This window comes from Polypterus senegalus, chromosome 17, assembly GCF_016835505.1.
Source record: "Polypterus senegalus isolate Bchr_013 chromosome 17, ASM1683550v1, whole genome shotgun sequence".
NCBI classification, from domain to species: domain Eukaryota; kingdom Metazoa; phylum Chordata; class Cladistia; order Polypteriformes; family Polypteridae; genus Polypterus; species Polypterus senegalus.
In genome coordinates, this window is record NC_053170.1 from 25,292,065 (window position 1) to 25,307,825 (window position 15,761).

The 15,761-nt window shown below is 38.5% G+C and overlaps 1 protein-coding gene across 1 annotated transcript in view; it reads left to right on the forward strand.

Moving 5' to 3' along the window:
- Positions 1-15,761, forward strand: part of LOC120517106 (arf-GAP with SH3 domain, ANK repeat and PH domain-containing protein 2-like) — a 120,494-nt gene that overhangs the window by 89,777 nt on the left and 14,956 nt on the right. Inside the window, exons 19-23 of the mRNA XM_039739217.1 lie at positions 951-1,066; positions 2,614-2,681; positions 5,276-5,383; positions 8,321-8,510; positions 11,600-11,888. Of these exons, the coding sequence (XP_039595151.1) occupies positions 951-1,066; positions 2,614-2,681; positions 5,276-5,383; positions 8,321-8,510; positions 11,600-11,888 (771 nt within the window). The remainder of the gene's footprint in view (positions 1-950; positions 1,067-2,613; positions 2,682-5,275; positions 5,384-8,320; positions 8,511-11,599; positions 11,889-15,761) is intronic.

Consider the following 15,761-nt stretch of genomic DNA (forward strand, 5'->3'; position numbering starts at 1 on the left):
ACAGGCTTTCTCCAGGTGGGAGTGGGGTCTAGCATCCTCCATACCTGTCTGATAGGCAACTTGTAGAGTATCCAGATGTTCTGAAACCAGGGGTATTAGTTGTTTTAGGACCTGCCCCTCAAAGGTCTTCATGATGTTTAAAGGCCTTGACTTGAGTATTTTCTTCAGATTTCCACAGCCCTTTGTGTGTAGAAGTACTTTACACTTGAACTGAACTGAGAACTTACCTACATGGGTTCTCCACCACATCACAAAGACGTACTTGTTAGATTAATTGAACACCCTAAATTGGTGACCATGGAGTGTGTATGTGAGTGAGTGAGTATGTGTGTGTGCTCTGTGATGGAATGGCACCATGACCAGGGTTTGCTCCTGCCTTGTATTTAATGCTTCCAACTCCATGCCTCTGAACAGGAGTAATCAATTACTGAAAATGGCAGAGTGACAGGGTGTTGCATTTCAATTTAAATGATATAATATTTGTAAAAATATGTAAATGTCTTTTGTACAGGATAATCTGGCCGTACAAATTTTAACAATTTCATTCTTGCTGTATTTCTTTACAAATGATCAGTTTAAAAGGTAATATGACATATTTAGTATATTGAGTAACATATCTTGGAATCTAATAAAGTGCTATTTTACTAATCGTTACATTTTCTTGAAATTAAATATATACTTTAGCTCACAGGGAAAATGAATATGATATTCTTTACTGTAGATAATATTTTAAAAAAAGCAGTCTGGCTGATTTTTTTTTTTTTAACTAAACTTTTAAGTCCACAAACTTCAGAGCCCTTTCACTACTTGAAATCTGATTAGAAACCTGGGTGTGCCCAGTGATCTGCTATCAAAGTCATTATTTGGCAGGGATTAGATTTCTTTAGAGAACTGTTCCAGTGCATCTGTATTTTCTAGAAATAATTTGTTTTTCCCACATTTGTGGTCAGCGGGAGCATAGAGAAGACGACGACAGATGGGAGCACAGCCCTGCACTACAGCTGTCAGCTGAACAAAGTCGAGTGTGTCAAACTACTGCTGAAGGGAAAAGCTGCACTGCAGGCAAGTAAGTAGACATTGGCGAAGAAAGCTTAAGCTGAAACTTGATTTTTTTTGTTACTGTTCAAGCCCATAAGGATGTGAAATTAGAGATATTATAAGCCTTGGGTGTCAATGACTTCATTTTCTTTTTACACTCTCTGTCATGGACTTATGTTATTATAGAATGCTGAAGATGGGATAAGTAAACAAGTGACCTACTTCATCAGAGCTTTTTTTTCCATTTTAACAAACCAGACATTTGTTTTTTTGTAGTTTTTCACATTTATCTCATTCTTTGTTAACTGTTCATGTGTCATATGACATTCTAAAGGCAATGATTCTCAACCCTTTTGATGTCATGATGCCCTTTATCCCATGTAAGAGTCTTCATGAATCCCCTTGGTGATTCCTGCATGAAGATCAGAAGGGAAACTGGGGTCACACTTGGTGAATCAAACATGATCTTCAGAGCAGGGAGGCAATCAAAAGCCATTATTAAACAATTATAACCATTATAAACAATAGCATATCTTGACTCAGCCCTAGTAGCCCATGACTCTGGACCGTGATTCAATGGTCGAAAAACATTGTTCTAAAACAGTGGCTTATGACCTTGATTTTGCCCCTGCTGTATTAGCACCGTAATCTCCTGTTTTTTTTCTGTAATTTTAATCCTTGAATTACTCTGCTCTTCTTTAAAAGAGTCTGTAACACTAAACATGTCCTGTAAACTGAAACTTGTAAATCAACTATTGTCTGTGTGTGATGGCACGTCAAAGAAGTTTCCCAGCAATAGACCAGCACTCTGTCTGTGGCTGGTGCCAAGGGTAGCATTTGGGAGGGGTGGGGGGGTGTGATCGGCTGAAGTGGGTATTGTCCCCAGAGTTTTGCTTTGCCCCCTCAAGTGCAAGGCAAGTAATTCATATGATTCATATAGAGAAAAAAATCCAAATTCTTCTGAAATTGAGTGCCTCCTTGTTTAATCCTGAATTCCATCCTTCTGATTCATTTTTTTTTCAAGGGATACCTAAACCTTATATATAAATATAAGGTGGAAATATTGTTTAAATTTAAGGAAGGTCATTGTTGTTTGCTATATTTCTTGAGATTCTGTAAAAGGCAAAAAAATCTACCTAGAACAAATATCTATCTATCTATCTATCTATCTATCTATCTATCTATCTATCTATCTATCTATCTATCTATCTATCTATCTATCTATCTATCTATCTATCTATCTCTTATGTAGTGCCTTTCATATCTATCCGTCTGTTTATCTACACGAGATATGGCCATTGCATCACCAAATTAAGCAGAGAAAAAAAGATTAGTGTATGGCATAGAGACCACAGGTAATGCATTTCCATGGCATAAAATTGGGTTCATATCTTGTAAAATGTGTATAAGGTGATGAGATCAACCTGCTTTTGTAAAATTACCTGGTGTAGCTGGACTGAAGTTGGTGGATTGCAGTCTGGGTTAGACTGATGAAAGTCTTCCCTTAGAAAAGAATGAGTTCTGATGTTTTTATAACACTTCAAATATTCATTCATGTCCTTTTTTCTATTTCAGCTAATAATGCTGGGGAAACCGCCTTGGACATTGCTAAGAAACTGAACCACACAAAATGCACAGAACTGGTAAGGAACATTGGTTAGTCTTTTTGGAAAACTGTATAAGAAAGGGCAGAGCAGACTCTTTTTTATTTTTTCTTAGTGGACTGCATTCCTTTTAATTTGGGTAGTGACATCCTGTATATGTTTTGCACCTGTGTGGTCTGCTGGGCTGGTAACATCACTTCATGAGAAGCTTGATCCCAAAAGGGAAGTTCAGACATGGGACTTACTCTAGATCTGCTGGAGGTAATGGTGAAGAAAATGAAGACAAAACTGATGGCCGTTATGAACAATGATGCATATCCTCTCTCTGCCACATCAGCAGTGAGGACTTTTATCTAACAAATAATCAGTACAGGGGTTTCAAGAAACACTGCTGGGCATTCGGCAATACGCTTTCATAACATCTCACTGGGAAGGCTCTCTTACCCTTAACTGAGTTAAAAGTTTTCTTCTTTTCTGTAACTTTTTGTGTGTGTTTACTGGGTGGTGTTGTTAGTAATGCAATTTCTTCATCTTCTTTAAAAAGCCAGAATTCCCTCTTGGAACAAATATAGTATTTTTATCTATCTATCTATCTATCTATCTATCTATCTATCTATCTATCTATCTATCTATCTATCTATCTATCTATCTATCTATCTATCTGTCTGTCTGTGCTAACTACAATAATTAAAACTGAAGATTGAAGATTACATGATTGAAATGTACTATGTTAGTTTGTGAATATTAATAACCTTTTTTGGCAACATATTCTATTGAATCTAGGCAATATACAATTTTCTCATAAAAAATAGAAAAATTAAGCCCTTGCCAAATCAATAAACACTATTATATATTTGATCCAGTTAATTAGCTCTAAATCCTTTAAGTTGCTTCAGACAGCAATAATTGCACCCGAGATAAAATTCTCTACATTACTGACGGGCACTGACTGAATATTCTGGGTTTCTTTCCACAACCCAAAAATTTGTGCTGCCGATTCATGGGCACTTCTGATCTGTCCTAGTATGACGAGTGGGTGTGAGTGTAAGTGCGCCCTGTGATGGACCATCAAGCAGTCCAGCGTTGGTTTCTGCCAGGATTAGGTTTAGCTCCTGTGACACTATTTAGGATCATTATGATAGTTTGCTTGCCTTCATTTTATTTTATTTGTCTGAGTTGTTTTATGTTGTTTAGCGTTTACAAGTGACAAAATAAAAAAAATCCAGAAAAACTTAAATTCATGTAACTTAGGTAACTAACAGTTAATAACAGACTAGTCCAGAGCAACCAGACACAATACAGTACATAGCAGAACAGATCTGCCATACACACACACACATATATATATATATATAATGTGCCTTCTACCAAGTTTGAATTTTTTTTTTGTATGTTCAAATTTTCTTAGAATAAAACAACAGAGGAAGAAGAATAAACAAAACCAATCATTTAAAATAAATAATGAAAAACAGTAGTTTGGTAAATGGCCCACCCCATCAAGAGGTCAGTGCTTCTTAGATTGGCATCTGTCCCTTAATATCTTGTGTTCGAATATGTAGATCAAGAAAATGGATGACTAACTATAGAAGTAAAGCAGTTTGAACAGATCTAAAAAATGAATTACAAGTATTTGAAAATCCAAATCCTGTGAAACACTCTGACCCCGGTGTGTTTGAACTTCTGTACGTAATACTTCTGGATCCCTAAAATTTTATACAGTGGGACAGAATTAATGGAAACAAATTTCCTAAGCGCTGATCTTTTTGCTTTTCTGAACAGATAACTTGTATTTCACTAAATTTGGAAATGTACTGACCCTGGGTAGAAACAAACAATGCATTGCTTTTGTCTGATCCTTAACTTACTGTTCCCTGATAATCAAGTCTCCAGTGGTTGTACTATCACAAAAACATTTGTCCTCTCAAGATCACATTTCATGTTTTCACAGTCCGAAAAAACCAAAAACCAGTGAAACACACTTTAAGGGTCTGCAGTTAATGACATACTGTAGTGTTACTTATGAAAAATGGACCAAAAATCAGTTTTTGATCCCTGAACAGTCTGTTGATCATTCTTTATTTTTCACTGGTGAAGAGTTCAGTGTTCAACATGATTTTATTTATTTATCATTAAGTGCAGTGTTTATTAAAAAAGATGATTGATGTTTATTCATTTTTTCAAACCCTTTGAGTACATGTTTTTACTTTCTCATCATGGGTTTACTTTATTGGGGGGAAAATGGCAAATTTGTCCATTTAAATGAAATCCACAACACAATAGCGTGTGCAAAAACTGAAGGGGTCTGAATACTTTCTTTTGTCCGCTGTAGTTTATTGAAACAAGCACATCAAGGATAAGAAATGCTTTGATGCCCAGATTTGCTAAACAAATGAAAGAAAGTTATGATTTGATTTTAAAAGAACATCTTGACCTTTAGCTGCCAATGCTTGGACTTTGTTTTACAATAGTGACACAGACTTAATTTCAAAGTAGGATCACCCACGCGCACAGTATGCCAGGCTGAGACTGTCTAATAAAGAAGCATAGAGACAGAGAACAAGCAATTAGGTGGAGGCGGAAGTATCACAACTTCTGTTGAAAGTGTTTTCATTTGGGTCTTTTGTGTGTTTCAGCTGGAGCAGGTCCTGGCTGGGAAATTTAACTCTCAGATCCATGTGGAATATACTTGGGAAGCTCAACAGGATGACTTCTATGACAGTGAAGATGACTTAGATGAAAAGGTACCTTTTACATTTATATGCACCATAAGTATATATTGTATAAAGAAGACAACTTCAAAAGATTGGGGTTACCAGCATGTAACTGTTGTCAAAGAAGAGAATAGCTGTTAGAACCGAAGTAAGCTCTGGACAACACTAATGCTCCTTCTTCAGCAGTCTCTTCTAGATGGACTCTGTGTTAAACAAATGGCGGTTTTTAAGAAGAGGGAACTGGGAGAGGTGGGGACACAGGCGGGGCTGTAACTAGTACACTGTTCTTCATCTTCAAAGTCCAATTTAACGAGAGACAAATGGCTAAGCAGCGGTGTCACGTTTGTAATGTTATTAATACCAACAGCAGCGATACTTGGTGTCAAGTGACGACAGAATAATTCACTTACTTTATCTTCTTTGAGTTTTTTCAGTTTTTGGTCTTAGTTTGGAAGCAGAGCAGCATACCACCATGCACTAGGATAGAGTATTGACGAGATAAAGAATGTCCACCTCATACAGCATCATTTAGAAGCCAAGAACAAGGATGCTTGTCATATAGAACAGTGGAGTTTAAAGTCATTGTAAGAGCCATTTGTTATTTAGTAAGGTTATGTCAAACTGAAGTATTTTCTTAGTTATGTTAAAATATTTCAATCAATCAATCAATCAACATTTATTTATATAGCACATATTCATACAAAAAAAAATGTAGCTCAAAGTGCTTTACAAAATGAATAGAGAAATAGAAGACACAATAAAAGATAAACATAAGTCAACATTAATTAACATAGAATAAGAGTAAGGTCCGATGCCAGGGTGGACAGAAAAAACAAAAAAAAAACTCCAAAGGCTGGAGAAAAAAATAAAATCTGTAGGGGTTCCAGACCACGAGACCGCCCAGTCCCCTCTGGGCAATCTACCTAACATAAGTCAAAGAGTCCTCTTTGTATTTAGGGTTTTCATGGAAGGACCTGATGATGATGGTCACGTAGACTTCTGGCTTTCAGTCCATCAATGTTGGTGCATCATGATGCTTTGAGTAGGTAGTGGAGCACAGGCCGCCACCACAAAGAAACAGAAGAGAGAGTTGGGGTCAGTACGGATTTTGGAGCCACTATGAATAGTTATTATGAAGATTTGAACATACAGAGTATCAGGATTAAGTTAAAGTGAAGTTATGAAAAGGCCATGTTAAAGTAATGTGTTTTCAGCAGTGTTTTAAAGTGCTCCACTGTATCAGCCTGGCGAATTCCTATTGACAGGCTATTCCAGATTTTCGGTGCATAACAGCAGAAGGCCACTTCACCACTTCTTTTAAGTTTAGCTTTTGGAATTCTAAGGAGACACTCATTTGAAGATCTAAGGTTACGATTTGGAATATAACGTGTCAGACATTCCGATATATAAGATGGAGTGAGATTATTTAAGGCTTTATAAACCATAAGCAGTATTTTAAAGTCAATCCTGAATGACACAGGCAACCAGTGTAGTGACATCAAAACTGGAGAAATGTGTTTGGATTTTCTTTTCCCAGTTAGGATTCTAGCAGCTGCATTCTGCACTCGTTGCAAATGATTTATATCTTTTTTGGGTAGTTCTGAGAGGAGTGCGTTACAGTAATCTAGTCGACTGAAAACAAAAGCGTGAATTAATTTCTCAGCATCTTTCAATGATATAAGAGGTCTAACTTTAGCTATGTTTCTTAAGTGAAAAAATGCTGTCCTAGTGGTCTGATGAATATGCGATTTAAAATTCAGATTACAGTCAACGGTTACCCCTAAATTTTTTACTTCCGTCTTAACTTTTAATCCTAATGCAAGTTTATTTCTGATAACCTCATTGAATCCATTATTGACAATTACTAAAATTTCAGTTTTCTCTTTATTTAGTTTGAGAAAATTACTATTCATCCATTCTGAGATACAAGTCAGACATTGTGTTAGTGAATCGAAAGAGTCGGAGTCATCAGGTGCTATAGATAAGTACAGCTGTGTGTCATCAGCATAGCTGTGGTAGCTCACGTTGTGCTCTGAGATAATCTGACCTAACGGAAGCATGTAGATTGAGAAGAGCAGCGGACCCAGGATAGAGCCTTGTGGAACACCATATCGGATGTCATGTGTCTTTGAGATGTGATTACCACAACTCACAAAGAATTTTCTCCCTGCCAGGTAGGATTCAAACCAATTTAAGACATTGCCAGAGAGGTCCACCCATTGACTAAGGCGATTTCTAAGATTTTTCTTTCTTATCTTTCTTATATTTACCTATATATTAATGCTTGGGACTGTAGGAGATTATTTCCATCCACCCAACCATCCATTATCCAACCCGCTATATCCTAACTACAGGGTCACGGGGGTCTGCTGGAGCCAATCCCAGCCAACACAGGGCGCAAGGCAGGAAACAAACCCTGGGCAGGGCGCCAGCCCACAGCAGAGATTATATCCTCCACAAGTTATATTGAAATGGAGTATTCTAATGGTTTCTTGTCCCTCTGACTGCAGATTAGTCCCAGTGCTCTGCCTTGCTCTTGGGAAGGCATGGAGGGCAAGCAGTTTTCAAATTGTATCATAACGTATTGAAAGTGCTGTACCTACAGAGTGTACTGAATATATTAGGTAAAGCATATGGAAGTTTGCCGTAGAGAAATAAAACAATCTTCAAGTATAGAAAGTAACTGAAGTTTAACAAGAAAAAGCTAAGTTTGTATTTGAATCATTTTTTCCTCTTTTACCTTTTATTCTGCGCGTTTAATGACTTTTTTCTCTATTTTTATGTGAACTGTTTTGCTTTGAACTTTCACTAAACTTTATTGGACTGAGAAATGTCCTTTGTTATCCGTCTGACTCATGCTGGATCCTACTTTGCCAACTAAGTAGCTGCTTGGTTTTGGGAAACTGGAAAAGATGCAGTTACAGCCATGATTTATATTAGCCATTTTCTTCATCTTTTCTTTATTAGATTAGTCCACTTCAGAGGTCACACAGATCACAGATGTCAGGTGGAAAAGCGTCTCATCGATGGAGTTACGTGAACACCTGCGTCACTAATAAGACCTATGAGAATATCGAGTTTCTCAAAACGGGGTCCTTTCAGGGCTCGCCTGTGGATGGTGTGCCGCCTCCTCTGCCTGTCAAAAGCATTCAGCGAGGTGAGTGACTGACTTTCAGTTCAGACCAAGTCAATATTCATGCATCAGTATACTTCCCAAATCTGCTTTACTCTGAACAATCAATTATGTTTTGTCGGTTAGGCGTTTTCTCTGAATTTACTGTCTTAATCTTCTTTATTTATTTATCTGGTCTGTACAATACTATATACTGTATAACCTGCCATCCTATCTTAAACTCTGTGAAGTGCCTTGAGCATGGAAAAGGTGCTATATAAATAAAATGTATTATTATTATTATTATTATTAAGGTAGCCAGGAGTTGGAGCCTAGCCTAGTGTTGTGCCTACTAAAGACAGAACAGACGTGTCCCAAAATGGACAGTATTACACCTAAATGCCGCTAAAAGGACAGTTGGAAAAACAGCTGAAAAACAAATCAAGAAATGAAGGACTAGTTAAGGAGATGCAACAATGTTATGTTTTGAAATGAGGGCAGCATGGCAGTGCAGTGATTACTGCTGCTGTCTCATGAGCCTGGCTTCCTAGGTTTAAATTCACAATGGTAGTATCCAGTAGGGGGCGCTTGCTTAATGGGAAAAGAATCGTTAAGTGAGTGCAACCTTTACTATACCACTAATATACATAAAAACATATAAAATAAAGTACGGTGGTGATTCTAAAAGGAAGAAAGAATCAGTAACACATAAGGAAGATTATATTTTAGCTTTCAGTTTAATATTGGCTTACTGTAACACTCATAATAAAACAATAGTCAAAGGAGAGCTATTGTTGACCAAAGCATGATGCACTTCAGGTTTCCTGTGATCGCCGCTTGTCTAGCCTTTGACAGAGAGAGTAGAAAAGCATTGTGTCCCGCACACGGGCAGGAATGACGCCTTCCATCCGTCCGTAGGTAAGCTCTGCTGTTCTGCGCATTGTCTAAACATTTATACCTTTTCCACAGTCTCAAAAATGATCATGCAAGCTCCAAGCTACAAACTGGTTTGCTGGTTCAACACTCACAGAAAATAGAACAGTTACCAGAAACTGGGCTTTTTGGGTCCCTCCACATTCCTTCTTTACCAGGAATACCCTGCCTTGAAAAGTGTGTTTATTTCTTGTCACAAGTCAATTAACTCAATCGGCCAGCTTGCTTGATAATATTAATATGGGAAGCCCTGAAAACAGCTGAATGACTCTGGTGAAACTGGCCATAATATTGATCAAGGCACAGCAGCACTGCAGTCCTATGTAACATGTGAGTCATCTCATCTCCCTGCCTTGTGTGTTATGTGATTGATATGTGGGTAGCACTTTACATTAAGTGTCCATAATTACACTGTAACTACTATGTAATTACCTGTATAAGTACAGTGTAACTATTAGTTATTACTCTGCACTTACTGTGTAATACAAAGTAACGTTATAGTTAATTACTCAGTTGTCATTGTTATTCCACAGTTTATATAATTACAAAGTAACAATTTATCACTGATCCAAAAACAAGTGTACTTACATAGTTACGATGTATCTGTACTTTCAAAATGTAGTAAAAATATCAGGGTATGTAACTACAACTATGTAACAGATGTTCCATGGTCTGGGCAATTGTAATGGAGAATTGCAGTGATAACTGCATAGGTTTTCGATGATCTTTCAAGATCTGTTCTAAATGGTGAAAACATCTTTGCGAAATGGTTAACACTTTTTCCCAAAATCTAGAGGGGCACCTCCTTGACATGTTTTGCTTAAACAAACATTTGTCACATTCTTGTAGTTGTGTTACACTATTTATTGTTGAATTTTTTGGGCTATTATTATACCCATCCCTAACATAATACTGCCAAACTTGAATCATTCAATCAAGGTACACAGGGTCGCAGAGCCATTCCAAGCATCACCAGGCACAAGGCAGGAAACAGCCCAGGATGGGGAGCCATCCCATTACAAGGCCCACTGACAAGTCACGCTCTTACACATATGGCCATATAACCCAACCTACATGTCCCTGGGATGTGGCAGTAAACCCCATGAAGAAGACATAGGGAGACATGGGTAGAACGTAAACATTTTACACACATATCTCCAGACAGAATTCCATCTCAGGATAATGGATCTGTGAGGCAAAAGCGTTAGCCATTTTGCAAATGTGTTTTTACCATTTAAAACAGATCTTGAAATATCATCGAAAACCTATGCAGTTATCACTGCAATTCTCCATTACAATTGCCCAGACAATGGAACATCTGTTACATAGTTGTAGTTACATACCCTGATATTTTTATTACATTTTGAAAGTACAGATACATCGTAACTATGTAAGTACACTTGTTTTTGGATCAGTGATAAATTGTTACATTGTAATTATATATACTGTGGAATAACAATGACAACTGAGTAATTAAGTATAGCGTTACACAGTAAGTACGGAGTAATACATAGTTACACTGTACTTATACAGGTAATTACATAGTAGTTATAGTGTAATTATGGACACTTAATGTAAAGTGTTACCGACATGGGTCTTTTTCCTGTCAGCTGTATTACCTAAATGTGTCTGGTATGAATAAAATCAGATACAATGAAATACACTTTACAGATCAAAGTGACATACTTTAAACACTGGCTACACTACAAAGGTATGCTGCCCATGTGGAGTTTACTCGTTCTACATGTCTCTACTTGGCCCTCTGCATTGGGCTTAGCACCCAGAACTGCCATGATAGGCTATAGCCCGCCCCACAAACCCTGAATTGGACTAAGCAGATTTGGGAATGTTGTCGTACTCTACAGGGTGGCCCACAAAAAAGTGGCCTGCCTCCATCGAGACGAATTCCGCCTCATCTGCTGCTGGATAGGCCGGCTGCGGTTGTGACGCCTGCCTTGTTTCCTTGCTGTCTGACCCCTGGAGATCACTTTCAGCATCTTTTGTAAATGTGAGCACCAAATTTGATCATTTTTCTCTTCACCACGTAATGCAGTCATCTCAGTGGAGGCAGGCCACTTTTTCATGGGCCACCCTGTATTATGTTATGTAAATGCAGTAAGCGGCACTTAAGTGTTAATTATTAGTAGGCTTGAATAGCTCACAAATGATTGTTCAGATGCTTATTTCCACTTTTCAATTAGGTCGCTCAGATCCACTAATATCCTCACCTTCTTATGAGTGCCAACTTCCGATACGACGCCCTTCAAATCCAACATCACATCCTGGATATGAGAACTCAAACTCCCAAGTTTCACCAGGCCGCATAAGTCCCAGTCAGCCAGATGCTCCGGTGTGCCGTCGATCCTCTGCTCCCAAGAGTGCTGGAGAGCCTGCTTGCCGGCTACATAGGCAGACCGCTTTCTGGGACAGTGCAGTACAAAATGAATCCCGGAGAAATGGAACGGATCCGGCCCATCTTGGACCTATCAGGTAACATTTAAGCATGCAAGCATTTAAGTAAAGTAGTAGCAGGAGTTATATATATATATTAAAATATATAAATTAGTGGGGGTCACATCCGTATGGTAATTTGTGCTGCTGCTTTATAGATCCAATGTCCAGGGTTCTAATGCTTTGCCTTGTTGTTTCTCTGTGTGGAGTTTGCACATTCTTCCAAAATCTGTGTAATTTTTGTCCTGCACATGCAAGATGTGTAGGTTAGGGTTATTATCATTTCCAGACTGGCACTATGAGTGTCCATGAATAGAGCCTGTAGTGGACTGGCACCCCCTTCAGGATGATTCCTGCCAGGACAGGCTGCAGCCCACACCACTCAGATCTGGATTACAAAAGTTGTTTTTGAAAGGCTTATTTTTTTTTTTCCAGATACTTCACAGACAGGGAACAGCAAGCACATAACCTCCACTCTGTTCTGCCTTCATTGGCTCCCTGTGTCTTACAGGAATTTATATAATATTCTACTAATAACTTATAAAGCTTAAAATGGCCTTGTACCAGACCACCTCAGAAACCTCCTCCAGCATTCTGCTCCTGTCTGCCCACTAAGGTCCACCATTATGGCAGTCTGGCTGTGCCCAGAACGAACCTGCACTCAATAGGTGACAGAGACTTCAGTGCTATAGTGCCCAGACTTTGGAATGGCTTCCCTGAAATTAATGAGATCAGCCGACTCAACTCATTCTTTAAAAAAAAAAAAACATCTTAAAACTCCTTTGTCCAGCGAGGCCTTGAACTGACCCTGACATTCTGACCCTCATCTCAGCTTACCCTCCCTGTCCAGATACCCAAGTAGATTTGTGTTTGTATCACAAGTTATGTTATTTGTTCAGGGTTGTCTTGTAGTATTCATACTTTTGTATTTTATTCTGGTTTATTGTCTCTTATACTATTTCATTTCTTTTTATTTAGTGTTTTATGCAGATATTATTTGTACACTATGTTGTATATGTCCAGTTGTTCTTTCTGAATTTCTGTAAAGTTCTTTGAGCATGGGAATGGCACTAAAGAAAAAAAATGTAGTATTATTTCTATTTTGTTGTTATTAATTCGGCGGCACGGTGGCGCAGTGGTAAGTAAGTAAGGAGACCCGAGTTCACTTCCCGGGCCCTCCCTGTGTGGAGTTTGCATGCTCTCCCTGTGTCTGCGTGGGTTTCCTTCCACAGTCCAAAGTCATGCAGGTTAGGTGCGTTGCCGATCCCTAGTGTGTGTGTGTGCCCTGTAGTGGGCTGGTGCCCTGCCCGGGGTTTGTTCCTGCCTTGCGCCCTGTGTTGGCTGGGATTGGCTCCAGCAGACCCCCATGACCCTTTAGTTAGGATATAGCGAGTTGGACAGTGACTGACTGACTGTTATTAATTCCCACAAACCCCAAAGACGTGTTGGTTAGGTTCATTGGTAACAGTCAATATCTCGTAATGTCAGTGACAATTTATTTATAGAGCACATTTAAAACAACATCACTAATGATGTAACCAAAGTGCTTTAAAATAAAATATACAATAAACATAAATAAAATACAATAAAAAAAAACAATACAAGCCAGCAATAAGTTGAAAACAAATAAATGACTATGAGGAAGGAGCCATCAGTATCACTAAAGGTCACGGAAAGCTAGAGAATAGAAATGCGTCTTCAGTCTCATTTTAAACAGTTCAATTGAGGGGGTCTCCTTAATGTAATGAGGTAGAGAGTTCCACTGGCGAGGTGCAGCAGCTGCAAAAGCCCTGTACCCCTTAGTTTTACACTTAGTTCGAGGGACAACAAGAGACAACTGACAGGCAGGTCTAAGCTCTCTGGATGGCTGGTGTATATCACACAATTCAGATTAAAAAGTGGCAGTGTACCCATGTGTTGATTTAAAAACCAGCAGCAAAATTTTAATATCAGTTCTGAAACTAAAACAGGCAGACAGTGTTAGCCAGAGGCTAAAATTGAAGATGTAGAGTTAAACTTTCTTGCCTCAATCAAAGAATGGGGAGCAGCATTCTGGACCAACTGTACCTGCGTATCACCGATTTGCTGATTCCAGAATACAACAGGTTGCAGTAATCAAACTGAGAAACGATTAAAGCATGCATAACTTTCTCAAGATCCTGAGGTTTAACCTTGGCTAAAAGGTGAAGCTGTAACAAGCACCTCTTGAGAACAGAATTTATCTGTTTCTCAAAAGAGAGGTTACTATCAAAAATAACCCCAAGATTCCAAACATGAGGTTTACAAACGTCTGCAAAAGAGCTAAGGAGTTCAAAACCAATTTGAGCTTTGGCAGGAGGACCAGCTTATCAGCACTTCCATTCTATTTTTAAAGATCGAGAAAACTGTCAGCCATCCAGGATCTTAGTTCTACAAGACAATTGTGCAGCCGATTCATTGTAGAGTTACACACAGGAATATACACCTGCATGTCATCAGCATAACAATAACAAAAATGTAAACTTTCTAAAAATAGCACCTGTAGCACGGGTGGCGAACTCCAGGCCTCGAGTGCCGCAGTGGCTGCAGGTTTTAATTCTTACCATCTTCTTAATTAGTGACCAGTTTTTGCTGCTGATTACTTTTTTTTTAATTAACTTGACTCAGGCCCCATTGTTGTTTCTTTTTCTTTAATTAGCAGCCAAACAATAATGAGACACAAAACAAGATACCACATGACCAGCTCCCCTGTGCCCATCACTCAATATCTGAAATTAAAGGGAGGTGATGGTCTTGGTAAGGTTGATCTCTCAGGACACCAAAACATTTTGACGGTGCTCTTAGAAAGAACAGAAAAACAACAGGTCTGGAAATGTCTGCTGTGGCAAATGAGAGCAACAACAAGCCATGGAATTAAGTAACGGGTTTAATTAACAGCAAGAATTGGATTCTCATTAAGAAAGTGATTGGAGTGAAATTGGTTGGAGTTTGAAGCCCCAGTTTAGCTGGTCATCTATCGGCTTATTTCACATCTCGTTTCTGCTTGGCTGTCATTTAATGAAGAAAGGAATCAATTCAGAGGGCTGAACTCTTCTAACAGGGCTATTAAAGTGATGGGGAAAAAGTTAGTTAATTAGCAGTGAGAACTGGTCACTGATTAGGAAAAGGGTTAGAATGAAAACCTGCAGCCACTGTGGCCCTCCAGGTCTGGAGTTCACCACCCCTGACCTATAGGATGGAGATATATAGAAAATAAAATAGGACCCAGAATGGATCCCTGAGGAACACCACATTTATCATGAGCAGTAGACGAAAAAAGGAAAATTGAAATTTACTGAAAAGTGTCTTATCAGTAAGATATGACCTGAATCAGTTAAGAGCAGCCCTTTTAACCACAGCAGTAAGATCTCATTGGTCTAAATTGGTGTGTTGGGGGGAGTGTAAGTGGGGGGACCCTGTAATGGGTTGGTTCCGGTGTTGTGTTGCTGTAATAGACCCTGACAATTTTTAAAAACACAGGCTTAATATAAAGATTTTCAAAACCGCAGTGCAGGAGTGCCATCTTGTGGCAGGCACAAGCTTTTTTCTGTCCTTGTTCAAATCTTAAAGGTTTTAAAGCTTTTGTCATGTTACACACAATCTAGTACTAGTCTGGTTCAAGAAGTCACTATTTGCTTTTCTACTATATTAACATGTCAATTAATTTACATTGTCTTAATTTAATTCACATTTAGATGGTGTCTGTTAAAATCTGCTGCTTTCCTGTTAATAGGGACAACCCTTCTGAGCACGAAATTTAAAAAATTGCTGGCTGCCTCTTGCATACTCGTTGAATAGCTTCTGTATCCACTTGTTCGGTGTTTTTTCTCTCTTCTGTTTCAGATACAAAAGATCTTTCTTTTTTAGAAAAGATTTGACTTGGAAATTAAAAAT